General features: G+C 41.3%; 1 protein-coding gene across 3 annotated transcripts in view; it reads left to right on the top strand.

Moving 5' to 3' along the window:
* Positions 1–17500, top strand: part of mgat4b (alpha-1,3-mannosyl-glycoprotein 4-beta-N-acetylglucosaminyltransferase B) — a 110153-nt gene that overhangs the window by 53466 nt on the left and 39187 nt on the right. For all 3 annotated transcript variants that reach the window (XM_084718521.1, XM_084718523.1, XM_084718522.1), the window contains exons 2-6: positions 3532–3711; positions 3801–3944; positions 8290–8423; positions 14995–15041; positions 16224–16337. In XM_084718521.1, the coding sequence (XP_084574647.1) occupies positions 3532–3711; positions 3801–3944; positions 8290–8423; positions 14995–15041; positions 16224–16337 (619 nt within the window). The remainder of the gene's footprint in view (positions 1–3531; positions 3712–3800; positions 3945–8289; positions 8424–14994; positions 15042–16223; positions 16338–17500) is intronic.

The raw sequence follows: 17500 nt of genomic DNA, 5'->3' as shown, positions 1-17500 counted from the left end.
GCAGCTTTTCTAAAAAATGTGAACATAGTTTTAGACACGTTCTGCAATGAAATTGTGGAAACTTCACCAAAAAAGGCTCAGAATTACAAAACTTAATAAAAATTTAAAAAATAATAGAAATCTGCTTTGTTTGAAAAAAGTCACCTGAGGGGCAAAATATTTTTGGAGCTCAAAATGATCAAATAAAAGTGTTGATGAATGTCAATAACAACGACAAATGTGTTCTTTTTAACACCTGTGACAAAAGTACAAAAATATAAATCCCAAAAATAAATAAATAAATAAATCCAGAAAACAAAGCACTGAGTCGGTTCACTGAGACGCACATGGAGGACGTTTGCACAGGGAACTCCTGTGATTGGTGGAACTCACAGGAAGTTCTGATGATTTGTGGAAAAGTTGTGGAGTTTTGTGAAAAAATGACGTGGTCTCACAGAATTCACAGGGATTGGTTGAACTGTTGTGTTCACAGCTTCCTGGAGGAACTGTGAGCGACAGTCTGCAGTCCGGCTGCACGGCTCAGTGAAAAGCTCACACGATGTTTATTTTGACTGAAACTGTGATATTTTATATATTTATACGTTTGATATGTTTAATATGATCTGTGGAAATGGAAATGAAAATGTAGCAGTTGGAACAGATAATTTAAAGGTTACTTCTGTGAATATATCCTGTTTGGAGACGAGTGCTGGTGGGTTTTGGCAACAGAAAGTGTTTTGGTGAACGAACCAGAACCACCATCACATCTAAACTTGTTTTTCTTTAACCACAATCAATTTAATGAATTTCTGTCCTGACAGCTGCATTGAAGATACATTTGGAGAGGATGAAAGTAATATGACACCTAATTAAGTTTTTTTTTTTTTGCCCAGTATTAAAGACATACTGGTAAAAAAAAAAAAAAAAAAAAAAAATCTGAAATAAATATTAGAAATCTTCTTATTTTGGAGGAAGAATGTTCTCATTTTGACACGTTTCATTAAAACACATGCTGCACCTGCAGCTGCTGCAGGATCATGTGAGCGACTCAGATTTATCAGTAATTAACACCGTTTGTAAAGAAAATCGTTATGTATTTCTGAGTGAAACAGGAAGTGCAGACAGGACATGATGTTAATTTTGAACTTTGAAAAGTGGGCGTGTCATAAACCCACGAAACATCCTGCTGCTGCCTGATGAATAACGTCATGATGTTATCAGTGAGAGCTGATTGGTTCATGCCAACATGAGCACACGTCTCATTAAAAACATGACAACATGGATTTTAATTAGAGCTGCAACAATTAATCAACTATTCAATTATTATTGATTATTACATTAGTCATGAAATCTTTTGATAATGGATTCATTGTTTTGAGTTTTTGTTCATAAATTCTGATTCCAGCTTCTTAAATGTGAATATTTTCTGGTTTCTTTCCTCGTCTCTGACAGGAAACTGAATATCTTTGAGTTTTGAACAAAATGAGACATTTGAGGACGTCCTCTTGGACTTTGGGAAACAACAAACCAGTAATCGATTATAAATCATTTAATCAAGAAAACAATCCACAGATCGATTGATGATGAAAATAACTGTTAGTTGCTGCCCTAATTTTCAGGACATAAAATAAAATGATTTTTTGGTTTATTTTGTTTAATCATCTCCTGTTTAAATGCTGTAAATGATCGAATCATTTCATCATCATCATCATCATCATCAGATCAGTGTTACTCACATAAAGGCTGCACATTTCTTTCTTTCTTTTTTGTTTTAATTGTAGTACAATGCTCCACATGGTAAATTCAACACAATAAATCATTAAAAACATCCAGAAAAAGTGGGCTTTTAATTTGAAACCTGTGCAGGAGACGTTCAGTTTTATTGAGAGAAGCTCACTCCTTTACTTATTTATTATTAATTGCTTTTTATCGATGCTTCTTGCTGCTGTGTTTCCTCTCTGCTGCTGCAGACTCCCTCGTTGTGGGATTAATAAAGGATCATTTTATTTTATCTTAACAGAAAAACAACACAGCTGCATGACTGTAATCTGATGTGTGAATGGAAACACTGTGAACCAGAGAAAATGAATTTATTGAGACAAACAGGGAAACATGGAGGAGGTGTGGATTTTATTCAACAATTTACTATAAAATAAACAGAAATAAAACTCTGGTTATTAATCTGCTCAGACTGACTGAAGTGTTCTGTGATATTTATTTTATGAATCATATCGTCATCAGTAACATGCAGCCTGATGATGAGTGGACTGAATACAGCTGCTGCTGCTGCTGCGTGAGTCTAACAGGGATTACTGCAGATTTACCTTCACATGCATTAACTCTGAGGGATGATGGAGGGATGATGGTGATGTTTGTTGCAGCAGATGAAGGATTTAACATTTTATTTTCATGTTTTTACTCAGATTATCTTTTTTTCTCTACCTGTTGATGACGACAAGCCGGTTCGGTCCCTCGTACGTCTCTTTCTCTGTGCAGTAATCCTGCAGAGCCGCCACATGCAGCAGCACTCAGGACGAATGAGAAATACAGATGATAAATCAATGAAATAAATCAGTGACGCATTGACTAAACAGCTGTCTTCTCCTCCTACATGACAATCAATCAGAATTTTTTTTTATTATAAAATGAAGACAGATTCATGAAGCTTTAATAAAGACATGCAGATGATATAAAGACACGTCCTGTGATGACTGAGACATTCATCAACCTCTGGAACCACAAAATCCTCATTTGGGCAAAAACCTATGTGCAGCCGAAGAGGCAGCTCAGTATTACAGCTGTTCATGAAACTGTCAGGAAAGGTAATCAATAAATCAATACATTCCTGCACATGGGCGGGAAGTTGTACATTTTTTCCTGGCAGTCAGCACAAAGTGACAAAGTCTGCTTTGTTTCTGTTGAGTTTTAAATAAAGTTTGTTTTTTGATTCTCTGTGAGATAAAATGATGCTTGTTTGTTTTGGTCTGAGATGCTGCTGCTCTGGTGCGACATCTAGTGGAAGTTATTGTCATATACAGAACCTTTAATTTTCTACGGGCCAACCTGGTTTGAACTGGTTTTACCAAAGAAATGTTCAATTTTGTCACTGATGAATGTTTGGAGGTGTGAACACTTTTTGCTGTGTTGGATATTTTATTTTTGACACCAATATATCATTTTGTTGATTGTATGAAAACATTTTTGCCGTTCGTGTTTTGAGCTCAACTCAAATTCTGAAAAAGTTTTGATCCATTTAATTTTTCAGGCACTAAAAAAGATAAATCAGGTTCACAGCCACTGTGACAAATTTGATTCTGTTTGTTTGTTTTTAAGTCTCTAAAACTCAAAGATTAAGTTTATTTCAAAACTTTAGAGTCTGAATTGGGCTCAGAACTCAAAAATCTATTGCAGTTCACAGCATTGAAATTTTTAGTCTCAACTATTATTTTTTTACAGTGTATCTCTAAGCCCTGAACAGAACCCTTCATAACCTCTCCTCCTCCTCCTCCTCCTCCTCCTCCTCCTCCTCCTCCTCCTCTGGTCCTCCTGCAGGAGATGTGGTGGATATCTACCAGAGGGAGTTCCTGGCGTTGAGGGAGCGCCTCCACTCAGCGGAGCAGGAGAACCTGCGGCGCTCCAAAGAGCTCAACCTGGTCCTGGAGGAGATCAAGAGGGCCATCGCTGAGAAACAGGCGCTGAGAGACATCAACCGCACCTGGAGCAGCCTGTCAGGTGAGTGAGGAGACAGTTACCTCTGATCTAAACTAACCGGTGTGTCATGATCTCACCTGGACTCACCTGGTCTGTCGTTGTGTTTTCAGAGGAGACCAGGCTGAAGCTCTGGAATGTGAGCAGCAGTAAAAACGTCCTGCAGCTTCCCTCCATCTTCCATCATCTTCCTCACCTGCTGAACAGAGAGGACAGCCTGCTGCCTGCCGTGCACGTGGGACAGGGACGCACCGGAGGTAAAAAAAAAACAAAACACCACACATTAACTTTCTGTTTGAAAAAAATATATAATAAACACATATTCAGTTGATTAAAATCAGTAAGAAAATAGGACAAAGTCCAATACATCACCACACACACACACACACACACACACACACACACACACACACACACACACACACACACACACACACACACACACACACACACCTCCACCGCTGCCCGGGGCATCTCACAGAACAAGTAACCCAGGCACAGTGCACCTTCCCTGGGGTATCAGCTCACCGAGGCCCCCTGATACACTCCACATCCCCCAGAGAATAAAACAGCTACAGCCAACCAGGCCGGACCAAGGTCACTGTGTGTGTGTGTGTGTGTGTGTGTGTGTGTGTGTGTGTGTCAGCTCTAATTTATTTGTAAAGCCTTTTTTCTGCTTAGTAAACCATTTCCTGACAGGCCGGCTGCACACAGAGGGCATAAATACAGATAAAACCAGAGAGAACAAACACATCACACAGTGTAAGATATTAGTGTGTGTGGGTGTGTGTGTGTGTGGGTGTGGGTGTGTGCGTGTGTGTGTGTGCAGTCAAATGTATTTATGATGCACTTTGAGTAAAACAGGTTAGTCGGATGGAAAGTGCTTTATGGTTCTGCAAAGGACAGAGAGATAAAAACAGCATGAAATGTATATGTATTTATCTGTGTGTGTGTGCGCGCATGTGTGTGTGCGTGTGTGAGACAAATCAGATTATATGTTAAGTTTCTGAAACACAACAGCCTCAACACAAACCCGAAGCATCGAGGAGAGAAAATCAGGTTAAAGACAAACAGAGAGGCTTTTACTAAATGTAAAAGATACTAGAAGACCAGTGTGTGTGTGTGTGTGTGTGTGTGTGTGTGTGTGTGTGTGTGTGTGTGTGTGCGTGTGTGTGTGTGTGTGTGTGTGTGTGTGTGCGTGTTTGAATGTGTGTATTTTGTCTCCTTTTGGCCAATTTTCAAGCTTTGACCTCTGACTCATCCTCTTCTGTCCTGCTTCAGTTTGATTTTCCAAATCTGTATTTATTATAAATAAGTCAAATAAAAACTTGAATTTGAATAAAATGAAATAATAACAGAGATTATGTCATTGTAGGCTTTTTAAAGGAACAGTTCAGAGTATTTGAAGTGCGGTTGTATGAGGTACTTATTACTTACAGTGGATGGAGGTCGACACACCCCCAGTTTGGAGAAGCAGCAGGAGAACCGGTGTAGGAAGCTAAGCTTTCCATATCAGTTTAAGTGAACACTATATTTAAAATATTTTCACCTCTTTATCTTTCTGTCAGACAGACTTTTCTGACAGGAAACCACCATTATATAAGACAAATATCACTCTCTACAAACCAACCAAACTCCATTGATAAAATCAGTGATTTTAGCTCAGAGAACACAGGCGTTGTTGATCTGCTGCCTCCATCTGTGTGTGTTTGTATTAATGTGAGACTTCAGTGAATCTGAAACAACGATTTAAAACCCTGAAGTCACACAATAATAAGAAAGTCATATTTAGAGAAAAGAGTTGTATTTGGAGAAAAACAAATCAAAAACTCACACAACACAACCAACGGATGTGCTTCTGTGTTCACTGAGATAAAATCACTGATTTTATCGGTGGAGTTTGGTTGGTTTGTAGGGAGTGATATCTGCTTTGAATTATTCTACCTGACAGCAAGGCAGAGCAGTGAAAATATTTTCTGTGTACTGAAGTATACTTCAGCTTTATGTGTTTACTGGGATTATTCTGCACCAGACCGATCTGATTCTTTTTTTGTAAATGCTGGATTTGAAAAAAGTAAAGAGCCAAGATGTTTAGATTTCCTCTGTCTGACCTGTGAAGTTGGGATTTAAATGTTTAAAACAAAGAACCTTTGGTTTGTTTTTGGGGTTTTTTTTCTCCACTTTATTGTTTTTCATAACTGGAAAAGAAACATTATGTACAAAAGTTCAGGAAATAAAATCCTGCATTAGAAGCAGCTTCTTGTTTTAATGAATAGAATATTTTATTCAGCATTTTTTCACTGAGTTTGAATCTCCTAAAAAAACAACAAAAAGTGTCCCTGAGCTTCACAATAGACTGAACCACTTCTTTATCTGAAGAAATAATTTATTTGCACTTTTTTCCCGTATTTATAAAAGATTAAGAGGCGGGATTCGGCTCCTGAGCCACCAATTAAACCTGTTCTCCACCTGCACGCCTCCCTGAACTACTGCAGACTTTCAAACCTCCTTGGCCCCTTGAACTACCTGCTGGCTCTGTGTATGTTCTGGAAACACTTGACATTTCAAGGCCTTTTTCAACTTTCCACTGGCTCTGTGTATTCACTGGGACCACTGCAGACTCTCAGGCCCCTGAACTAACCTTGAACCACCTGCCGGCTCTGTGTCTCTTTGTTAGAAACGCTGCACATTTCCAGACCTCCTCAACTCTCTGGATCTGTGTATTTGTTGAATATTTCACACTTCAAGGACCTCCTGAACCGCCTGCCAGCTGGACTGTGGAAAATTTTACTCCCTCTGAAACTCAAAATACCCACCGGCTCGGTGTAATTGCTGGAGTTGCTCTCTGACCCCCTGAACTGTTCAGCGGTTCCATCTATTTTCTGGGAACAGTTCAACCTGTCAGCCCTCTGAACCAGAGATTCTGTCAGTCTGTCCTGGGGGGACATTTAACTGAGCTAACTGGTCGGTCTGTGTTCCCCTCCACATTTTCATGCACATTTTCAATTTGCACATAAAAACCTGAGTGGAACAGGATGTAGTCTCCCTGATGTTCGTTGGCTGTCACCATTTTCCTTTACTGGAAGCAGTACTCACTATATTTGGACAAGAGGGCGGAGCCTGGAAGGAGTGAGGGTCTAGTGTTAGCCTGGTTAGCGCGGTGCATCCATAATTCGCATTAACTGTGACATTAATTGGGACGCTAATTTTTGCTCAGTAGTAAATGAAGTTAGAGGAAAACTCATTTTCTCATGAGACAAATATAATCAGATTAATTTTTGCAGCCAGTGGCGTCACAACTCAGTGAAGACTTAAACACGAAGAGCCGACAGAAATCTCACAGTTCCATCTTGTTTTCCAGGAGCTCTTTGAATGACATCATGAGTGGTTTAATGGTACAGACTGGAGAATTAGCTCCACCTGCTGGTTACCTCGATGCACCAACTCTTCATGTTTACATAGAAGTACAGGTAATGAAAAACTAAAAACAATGACAAAAAAGTCAAACATGTCTTAACAGAGTTAACTGTCCCAGCGTTCAGCAAACATAAACAGGTTACAGGGTGCAAAAGTACGTTCTGCACCCTCAGATCAATATTTTACAGCTTCAGTTGAAATTTGAATAATTGCCAAGAACAAGGTGCCTGTTTGTGCAGCAGTGCAAGATGCAAACAGGCTGAGTGAAGGTGAAGATCAGCAGGTGTGGTGATCGTCCAATCACATCACTGATTTCACTGCTCTGAAACATCTGAGCCAATCAGAGTCAGTCATGATAAGGACAGCTCAGCGATAGAAAGAGACTGATTTGGTGATGATCACATCGGACAGACGGCCGCAATAATTCTAAAGTCGCCCACCTGGTACAGTTATACAGCAGCAGCCTGGTGTTTCCAGGTGATTTATTGAAGGTAAACACAGTGAGCGGCTGTACTGCAGCAATTTCATGACCTGAAGAAGAAGCTTTTTATAACATATAAAACAGCTGTGGACAGCTGTAAGACCCGCCCACATTCATTCACTGAATTTCCTGCTTTAAACACATTAAATATGATTTTCACTCATTTCAGATGCACCCAGAGTCATTCTGTTCTGGGACTCTGTCACTGTGTTCAGCCCTGAAACCATCTGAAAACCTGATCGATCATTTTGATTTATAATAATACAACTGTATATGTAAATATAATCTTAATTCACCCTGATGAAAATGTGTGTGGTGTGTGTATTAAGCACATACGTGTGTGTATGACTAAGCAGTACATTCAAGTGTAAAGTCTCCCTCGTCTGGCAAGTTTAACCTGCTGTCACAGTGGAAAAAAAAATAAACAAAAACAAAAACGTTCTGCAATAAAAACTAAACTTTTTACCCTCACTTGAGATGTTTTTTTCTTAAAAGAGTAAATGCACTGATCCCAGGACTCCCATAAATCCATGACCACTCTGAACAAAACAGAACGCCTCTCCTCCATCAGACGCTGCTTTCAGGCTCTGTGCTGTTAAAGGAGCACTCCACCTAAAACTTGAACTCTCCCGTGTGTGTGTGTGTGTGTGTGTGTGTGTGTGTGTGTGTGTGTGTGTGTGTGTGTGTGTGTGTGTGTGTTTCAGTCTCCATAGTGATGGGGGTCCCCAGTGTGAAGAGGGAGGTCCACTCCTACCTGACCGACACGCTCAGTTCTCTGGTGTCGGAGCTCAGCACCGCAGAGAAGGAGGACTGTGTCATCGTCGTCCTCATCGCAGAGGTCAGTCTGTGTGTGTGTGTGTGTGTGTGTGTGTGTGTGTGTGTGTATATATGAGATGCAGAGTGTGTGTGTGTGTGTTTGTGTGTGTATGAGAGTGTGTGTGTGTGTATAATTGGCTGTCAGTGTGTGTGTTGATCCGTGTTCTTCCTTGCATGCTTTCTGAAAGGTCAGTGGTTTAACTAATGAACCCCAACATACACACACACACACACACACACACACACACACACACACACACAGTGATAATGTCTCAGTGTTTAGCTCGTGTGCTAATGCTAACCTCAGAGTGCTGCAGGGAGGTAAAGTGATGACGTGTGTGTTCACTGAAACATTTAAGCTGTGAAATTACATCAGTATGAAGAGTCTGCATGCTCTCTCACTTACAGCACATCTGTGTGTGTGTGTGTGTGTGTGTGTGTGTGTGTGTGTGTGTGTGTGTGTGTGTGTGTGTGTGTGTGTGTGCAGGTCTCACTCTGAGCTGCAGCTTCTCATTTGTTGTCTTATTTAAATTTATTCTTTCTTACTTTCTAGTAGTTGAAGTAATGTCATGTTTTCTGCTTTAGTGTCTGTTTTTGTGGATTTCAGCAACTTGAAATTACATCCTGTTCCTTTAAGCTGCTGTTCTGGTTTCAGCTGTTAGATTTCTCTTCGTATTGTTCGCCTGATGTCATGAAAGTGACGTCTTTTCCAGGTCAATATTAATATTGGTAATATTTAAATCTGAATTTGTGCAAATAGCCAAAGGTCTGTTCTGAAGTCTGTTCTGTTCACACTTTATATTGCTGATGTTCCCTGAACTGTTCATCTTTATGCAGACGACACCACTGTGTCCCGTCCTGTGACTGATGCTCACTCTGCACTGCTTCTCTCAGTCATCATAAACTGGTTCTCAATGCAGACAAAACTAAACTGATGTTCACCAGATCAAAAAATATTAACCTCAACAGCACCATCACCTCCACCAACAAAACACAAATACAGATATTTTTAAATGTCATGTTTCAAAGCTGATTGTTATTTCGTAGAAACAGGCTCTGCTGTCTGCTGCAGGGTAGTAAGATGCTTATTGAGGCAACTTTTTTCTCATCAGTGATCTATGCTGATATTTTCTACACGCACGCCTCAGCTGTCTCTCTGAAGCTGCTGGACTCGGTTTATCTCTCTGCTCTGTCTCTGAGTCTGTTATAACAGCCATCACTGTGACCTGCATGCTGAGGTCGGGTGTCCCTCTGTCTGTGCAAGGCGTGAAGCATTTTCCCACAATGCAAAACAGCACTGTGAGGGACAGAGGGGAGCAGCTACGGAAGCCCAGGAGGTAGAGAATAGGCAAACTGCAGTCAGGTCGTTTACACAAGAAACATGAATAAATACTAGCCAATAAAAATAACTCAATCAGATCGAATTAATCAAATCAAATACAAATTGGAAACAATCATAAATAAATGCATTTTGACCTGAAACTGCAGCTAAAATTACCCCCAAATCTGGAGCCTTCTTGAAGAAATGTCATCCCTCTGAGACAGAGAGCATGATGGGAGTCTAAAAGAAGAAACTCTGAGTCTGGACATTGAGACGTTTGTCCCACGTGTCAGTGGGTCTCACAGTGAGCTGGTTAGTTGGGTGAAGAACTGCTGCAGCTCGTTGAAGTTTGGCCGAACACAAACCTGCAGGATCCAGCAGGGTTTCCCTCCAGCTGATCCTCATGAAGCTCCTGGCAGTCAGATCTGGATCAGAGCCGGCTCACAGTCGGTCCATCGGTGCCAGGACACACCAGAGTGACATTCAGACCTGAGCCGGGACTCAGGTCTGACTCAGCTGGCTGCCTGGAACAACATGACAAGATTTACACTCAATACATGTTACAAGTACGAGCTGAATCCTGCAGCGATTTCTCAACATTTTAAACAAATTTTCTGTTTTTCTGTTTCTGGCAAAACTGTGATGTGGGCAGTGATTCAGGTCAGAAACAAGTGCTGTGTGACAACTGCCAAGAACTTCAAAGTCCACAGTAACATTTTCCTGAGAACTGACCCTTCGCTAAACTCCACCCTCCTTAGTTACTGTTGCTATGCCTGCCAAACTAACATTTAACATGTAAATTGTGAGTAACTGTTGAAACATGAGGTCTGTGATTCCTTAGAGAAGTAAAACAAAAGCAGATTCTCATTTCCAGCTGACGACGGTGGACTTTGTCACTAAAATAAAGACTCACAAGCAGATTTCATAAGTGTAGCTGCTGATGTAAGCTAATGCTAATGCTAATGCTAACTCTTTGAGTCAGCTGAGAGCCTCCAGCTGATGTTTTAATGTTTCCATCTGACACGTTTTAAAACAAGAACCCTGTGAAAGTGTTGATGTAAAGTTAGCTAACAGCTGTGTACATGATATAACATTAATGCTAACAGACTGAGGCTAAAGCTAGCTTACATCTCAGCTAACATTGGTCAGATGGTGAAATACAGCAGGTATATCTACATGATAGATGACAGAAATACACTCATTAACCTTGAGACGGGTCACCGAGCCAGACCAGCTGGACCACGATCACCACAGGAAGAGAGCCGGGATAAGAGCTAAGCTAACCAGGTTTAGACCTGAGACAGTGAGCCTGAGAGAGACGCATCTTTGATTCTTCATCAGCCCACATCCTCCTCCTCAAACCCCCACAGAACAAATGATGCAGTGGATCTAACAAGTAAAGTTACTGCAGCTGGTAAGCTAACGTTAGTTAGCCAGACATGCTAATGTTTGCAGCTTATGTTAGAGCAGATGAGGACAGAGTTTGATTGAGTCGCCACATGTGTTCAGTTCAGACTCATGAAATACCGAGCGTCACTCTTCTCAGAGTCTCCTGCTCACCTTCAACATGGACAGAAATGGAAAGCTTCACAGCTCTAGTTATGGTTGCTAACCTATGATTGGACAGTTGCTGTTGGAGGCGGCCCATTTTGGACCACCTGCTCACAAGTGATGATAAAATAGTGTGGGATGGTCAGGTGGATTGGTGCAGGGTCAGAAGTAATGTGGACGTTTCACAACTATGTTCAGGTTTTAAAGACAGAAACTGAAAAGACAGAAACAGGTGAAGGTCTATAGAGGCTCATGTTTGTTTTCATGCATTAGAATCCAGTAATTAAAAATAGAAATGTCAGTTGCTCAGTAGTAAATGTGTGTGACGTCAGTGTTTCAGCAGCTGATCTCAGACCTGTTCATGTGAGATAAAGGGTGTGTTGTGTGTCTGCAGGGGGCTCTGTGGGTTTGTGTTGCCCTGCTGAGTCACGTCTCATGTCCTTCTGCTCTTTCACTGCAACATCCTTCAGTCATGTAAAATTCATGTTACACATCTCTCCACTTTAAAAGCTTTAAGTGCTTTCGCTGCTCGTTCTTCATCTGCAGAAACAACAAACCCTGCTGAGAGAGCGAGAGCGAGAGAGAGAGAGAGAGATGACCTGTGATGAGTTCATCCTGCATGAAGGTCTCTGGACGTTCAAACATGAACGACAGTCAGAGAGAAACAGGAAGTGATCTCAGCTTTAACTCCAGTCTGAATCCGTCAAACTGCAAACTGAGTCTGTGAGATAAAAACAAAAACCCTGAGGAGACGTTAAATATCTGCCCCGAGGAAAACCGAAAAGAGCAGAAAGAGATCAAGATGACGAACGGAGACACAGATGAAAACAAACTGTCGGAGCAGCAGAGGGACGAAACACAAAATAGAAAGAAAATGAAAACTGACTGTGACAGAAACACACACTCAGACTGTAGAGACTCTGTCCAGATCACAACTTCTCCTCGCCTCGTACGGTGGCCCTGAGAGCTCAAAACACTGCAGCTTCAATCAGATGTCCTCACCAGTCTGACAACATGAGCAGCTTTTACAAAAACACACTGATGAAGATGTTTCCTTACAAAAAATCCCCAGGAAACAAGATCAACCTCTGAGCTGCAACCTGCACGCTGAAAACAGCAAATTAGTCCCTGGGACGCCAACGACACGAGTTTAAACAGCTGTTAGCTTTTCTTTTGCAGTGATGTAGATTTTAATACCAGAGCTCCTGATGTCCTAAACAAGCTCCCCTCAACGCTGTTTTAACAGCTGCACCGCCGCTGCATCCTGGGCTTAGCTCCGCCCAAGATGTTTGTGATTGGTTTAAAGAAATAGAGAGACGTCTGGCTACGTGAGATTAGTTGGACGCCAACGTGGTGACGTTGTTTCCACGTCTTTTCATGGTGAGTCAGACCCGCTCCTTCAAACAAGTAAATATTGATCTCATACAAACCTCACGACCATGTTTCAGATATAAGAAACATGTTTATGTCATTTATGTAAATCTGCATGTAAATTAGATTCCTGTCACGTCGTTAAAACCTATAAAATGCCTAAAAAAAAAAATTAAAAATGAAAAACCATCAAGAGCCACATCAAAATATTTTATAAGTAGTCAAATATTAGTTGTTCGGTTTATAAAATGTTAGAAAATGAATCCTGTCACATTCTTGTCAACTGGAAAATATTTTTCAACCAGCAATAACTTTTCCACTAATCAATTAGTTGTTTGGTCCAGAAAATGTCTGTTTTATTTCTTGTCATCAGGAAACCAAGATAACACATATATGACACATTTTAAATACTTTATTAAAGGTGAACTGCAGATTTATAAAAGTCTTAAATTTGCTGAATTTCTTCCATAATCTTTTATTTCTTTGGTGGACCCAAATCAAAGCTCCTGTGACCCTCCTGTGGGTCATGACCCAGTGTTTGGGAATGACTGAAACCCCGACATGCCACGTTCATGTTTACGTGCACGCTCACGTGCACACCGTCTGAACTGGGTGTGTGTGGTGTGACAGTATGGAGGGATTTTATGTTTTTATTTATCTGTTGTTTGTTTACACCGTCTGAATATCACTTTAAAGGGAAGGAGATCATATTTATTGAAGTATTTACATTATTAACCAGAGAAAACCAAGATTTCAGATTTTGTCAGGGGGCCACATATTTGAAGTTTGAGGGCCAGATTGTCCCCACAGGAAGCTGTTTACAAAATAAAAGCCTCACTTTACCTTGGAGACAGAAGGCCTGTCCTCCGTCCAATCAGCTCTCAGCTGGATTCTGAATCTGAATGCTGAATCTCTTTTTGTTTTCCTCCGGACTTAAACAAACTCAGCTGCAACTCGACGAACCAGAACAGCCAGCTCAGTGTGGAACAGATCCACCTGGACCCGGTTCTGGTTCAGGTCCCGTGATGCCTCAGAAACCGTCTCTTGGTGTTAAAAATCGACACCTGTCTGTATCAGAGAGACCCTCAGAAAGAGACGAACTCTGAGTAAATACTGACAGTGAAACCAGCGAGTAGCTCTGAGCGCCGTCTGCTCCTCGTTAACACGCAGCTCTGTGGTTAAGCTCCACCCAGCTGGCACCTCCAGGACGCCAAAACAAACCACAAACTCTCAGCAGAGAGCGCCGGGCTGTGGCTGCGCTCGGCTCCGTGGAAACATGTGTGTGACCTCAGGCCGACCTTCAGCGCCAAATGATTGGGTCCCACGGGGAGTCCATCTGGGCCCTGATTGGCTGAGCTGGAGGCTGAGCTCTGATGTCATCGATTGCTCAAGTTGTTGTTGATCTTTGAGTAGGAACAAGAGTGTGTGTGTGTGTTTTGTTTTGTTTTGTTTTGTTTTGGTGCAGCAGAAAAACAAAAATATTCAGATGATCTCAGTGTATCCTGTGTGTGTGTGTGTGTGTGTGTGTGTGTGTGTGTGTGTGAGAGAGAGAGAGAGAGAGAGAGAGAGAGAGAGACTGTTTCCAGGACACATTTCAGACTTGAGTCCAGTAAACTGAGGACAAAAGTCATGTCCCCAGTCAGAACAACAGAGATAACACACGTCTTGTTGTGGTGGAAACAAGCAACAAGAATCTAAGAATAGAATCTAATGTAACATGATTTATTACAAACTGAGTCGTCCAAAAGGACCATGAAGCTGAACGACGAGTCCTGCACACGAGTCGATCAGCCAATCAAATAATGACTGTTGCTTTGGACTTTGACCAACATTTTCTGACATTTTATGGACCAAACAACTAATCAATTAATGGAAAAAATATTGCCAGATTGATCACTTGTTGAAAAATAGGTCCAAACATGTGAAGACGTGGAGTGCACAGACGTCTGTCCATTTTGTCCACGTTTGGACCAATTTTTCAATGTAAAAGACGGAGACAGAGACTGAGCTGATACCATAAACTACATGAAATGTTTGATCCAAACCAGCTCAAATTTTTAAAAAGTTCCAGGACAAAAGGTGAAGATGATAATAAATAAAATAAATAAAAAAAAAAACCGTGTGAACTGAGAGCTACGTAAACATGTTTGACAGTGCAGAAGCTGTTTCAGTAAAATAACTGCATCATCCACGTACAGACCAACTTTCCTTGTGCTACAGAGGACGCTATGTTCTTAATCTCAAGTGTGAACAAGACAGAACCCAGTCTGGAACCTTGTGGAACCTTGACGTGTGTTGAAGTAAAGATAAAGAGTCTAACACACTTTTCTGTGTGTTTGTGTGTTTACAGGCTGACCAGCAGTACGCCAGCAGTGTAGCAGACAACCTGAAGCGCCTGTAAGTCCACCTGCATGATGGGATGCCGTTTCTATGGCAACAGGAACGAGAGGGGATTCTTCATTTCCTCCCTCTGTGTGTGTGTGTGTGTGTGTGTGTGTGTTGTGTTTGATGTCGGCTCGTACACGTCAGCCTTTGATCACCGCTGTGTGAGAACAGCTGTGCGTGTGCGCCCATTGTTCACGGCGTGTAGTCAAAGTGTACCATGATTAATTTATCTCTCACACACACACACACACACACACACACACACACACACACACACATACACACACACACACACACACACAAACACACACACACACACACACACACACACACACACACACACACACACACACACACACACACACACTCAGCCTGCAGGACTAACCGTGTCAGCAGCAGGAACCTTTTTGTAAAAACATTTTTACACTCAAAGATCAAGTGTGATTTTTTTTTCTGCTCCTTCATCGTCCTTTTGTTTTTTCCTTTCCTTCTCTACCTCCTTATTTCCTTCTTTTCTTCCCTTCATTCTCATGTCATCAGTCGTCTCCCTTCCTCTTTTAATCACCACTTCTTCTTCATCCTTCTTTTCCTGCTTTTCTTTCTCAACCCTCCTCTCTAAAATATTCAGTGAAGTTAAAACAAGTTTTCCTGTACGGTGAGATTCCTCGTCTGTTAGTCCAGAGGTCGAGCTGTATGCAGCTCCGTCGCTCCTCTTCTGTTGCTTTGTGTTTTTTTTTACATTTTAATTTTCATTTATCATTGTTGTAGGTCTACACTGTAAAAATGAAAAACTTGAGAAAACTCAAAACTTGAAGTCAACATACAGCAATAAACTTTACATTATACATTTTTTTTTTCTAAAACTGAGTCTATCTGTTTATTGAGGATTTTCAGCACCTGTAAGAAGCTGCACTTTATACAAAAGTCTGAATATAAAACTATTTAAAAAGTCGTCCACGACTCTGTGATAATGATTGATTATTGATCTGTTGATCAGGGTGAGTGTAGAACAGAGACATGAACTGAAGGTAAAACTTCTCAGGATGGAAACAGTTAAGTTGCTGTTTATTTAGTTTTGGAATGAATCACTTGTTCTCTGCTTTTCCAAGGAAAAATCAGTGTGTGAGAATATAAATGATAAAATAATGATCAGCTGTGAAGTAATCTGACTACTTCTTCTTTGTGTCTCGTCAGTTTTCCAGCAGAGATCCAGTCGGGTCTGTTGGAGGTCGTCTCTCCGTCCGTCCACTTTTACCCCGACTTCTCCAGACTCAGAGAGTCCTTCGGAGACCCCAAGGAGAGGGTCAGGTCAGTGTGTGTGTGTGTGTGTGTGTGTGTGTGTGTGTGTGTGTGTGTGTGTGTGTGTGTGTGTGTGGCTTCAGTACAGGAAACTCCTCTTTCACCACAAAAGTCTGTTTTAATAAAAACAGGAATTAACTGATTTAACTTTGACTTCATCGTGTTTTTGTTTGTTTTATTTTCAGTTAGCAGCTCCTGTGTCAGTGTAGCCTCGTACATACAGACGACTGTCAGTAAATGACTGTGATACTGAAGCAAACTTCAAAACACCATGACTCTCAGACACGTTCTGAGATCTAAAGAGAACATATTTCCTCTGTCGTCTGTGGATTTATGGACAGGAAACATTCTGCAGAGTGAACAGGAACCTCAGGCCTGTTAGCCACTGATACAAGTTGTTTCACTTTATTGTGTGTCTGACTTTAACTTTAGCCTGACAAACTGAGTTCAGCTTTAAATAACTGCAGTTTATCATAATTAAACCTCACACACACACACACACACACACACACACAGTCTCTTACCTGTGTGTAATTTATCAGCTCCAGTAATCAGAGAAAGTCAGGTAACTGTGTGTGTGTGTGTGTGTGTGTGTGTGTGTGTGTGTGTGTGTGTGTGTGTTAAACAGCTCCCCAGGCTTCTGTCAGCCTGTCATGGCTAATTCATGAGGCTCTGAACCTCACTGAGCAAGCTAACTAGACACACACACACACACACACACACACACACACACACACACACTTAAATTGGCCCTCTCGCCTTCATGTCTCCTTGACAGAGTCATCCTGAAAGGAAACACACACACACACACTCAGCGTGCAGATTGAGGTGACATCATTTTAGTTAATAAACTGTTGCTCCGCCTCTTTGGTCTTGTTACCGTGGTAACACAGGAGAGAGGGTTGGAGGAGGTGAATAAAGGAAAAAAATCTAAAGAGAAGGAAGGAGTAAAGTAAGGAAGAGATGGATGAAGAAAGGAAGTGATGAAGCTGGAGGAGGAGAGAGACAGGAAGTGAATGTAGAGAAGGATGAAGGAAGAATAAAGGACGCAGCAGGATTTCAAACAGAGACATTTAAACTGATGCTGAGCTGTGAGCCATCATCCTCAGGTGTTTCAGGTCTTTTTAAACCGTTGGTCATCCTCACTCAGGTGACCCAGCTGAGGTTGACCA

This window comes from Lutjanus erythropterus, chromosome 5, assembly GCF_056507025.1.
Source record: "Lutjanus erythropterus isolate fLutEry1 chromosome 5, fLutEry1.hap2, whole genome shotgun sequence".
Classification (NCBI taxonomy): domain Eukaryota; kingdom Metazoa; phylum Chordata; class Actinopteri; order Lutjaniformes; family Lutjanidae; genus Lutjanus; species Lutjanus erythropterus.
The sequence above is the reverse complement of the archived record's forward strand: the minus strand, read 5'-3'. Positions and strand labels throughout refer to the sequence as shown.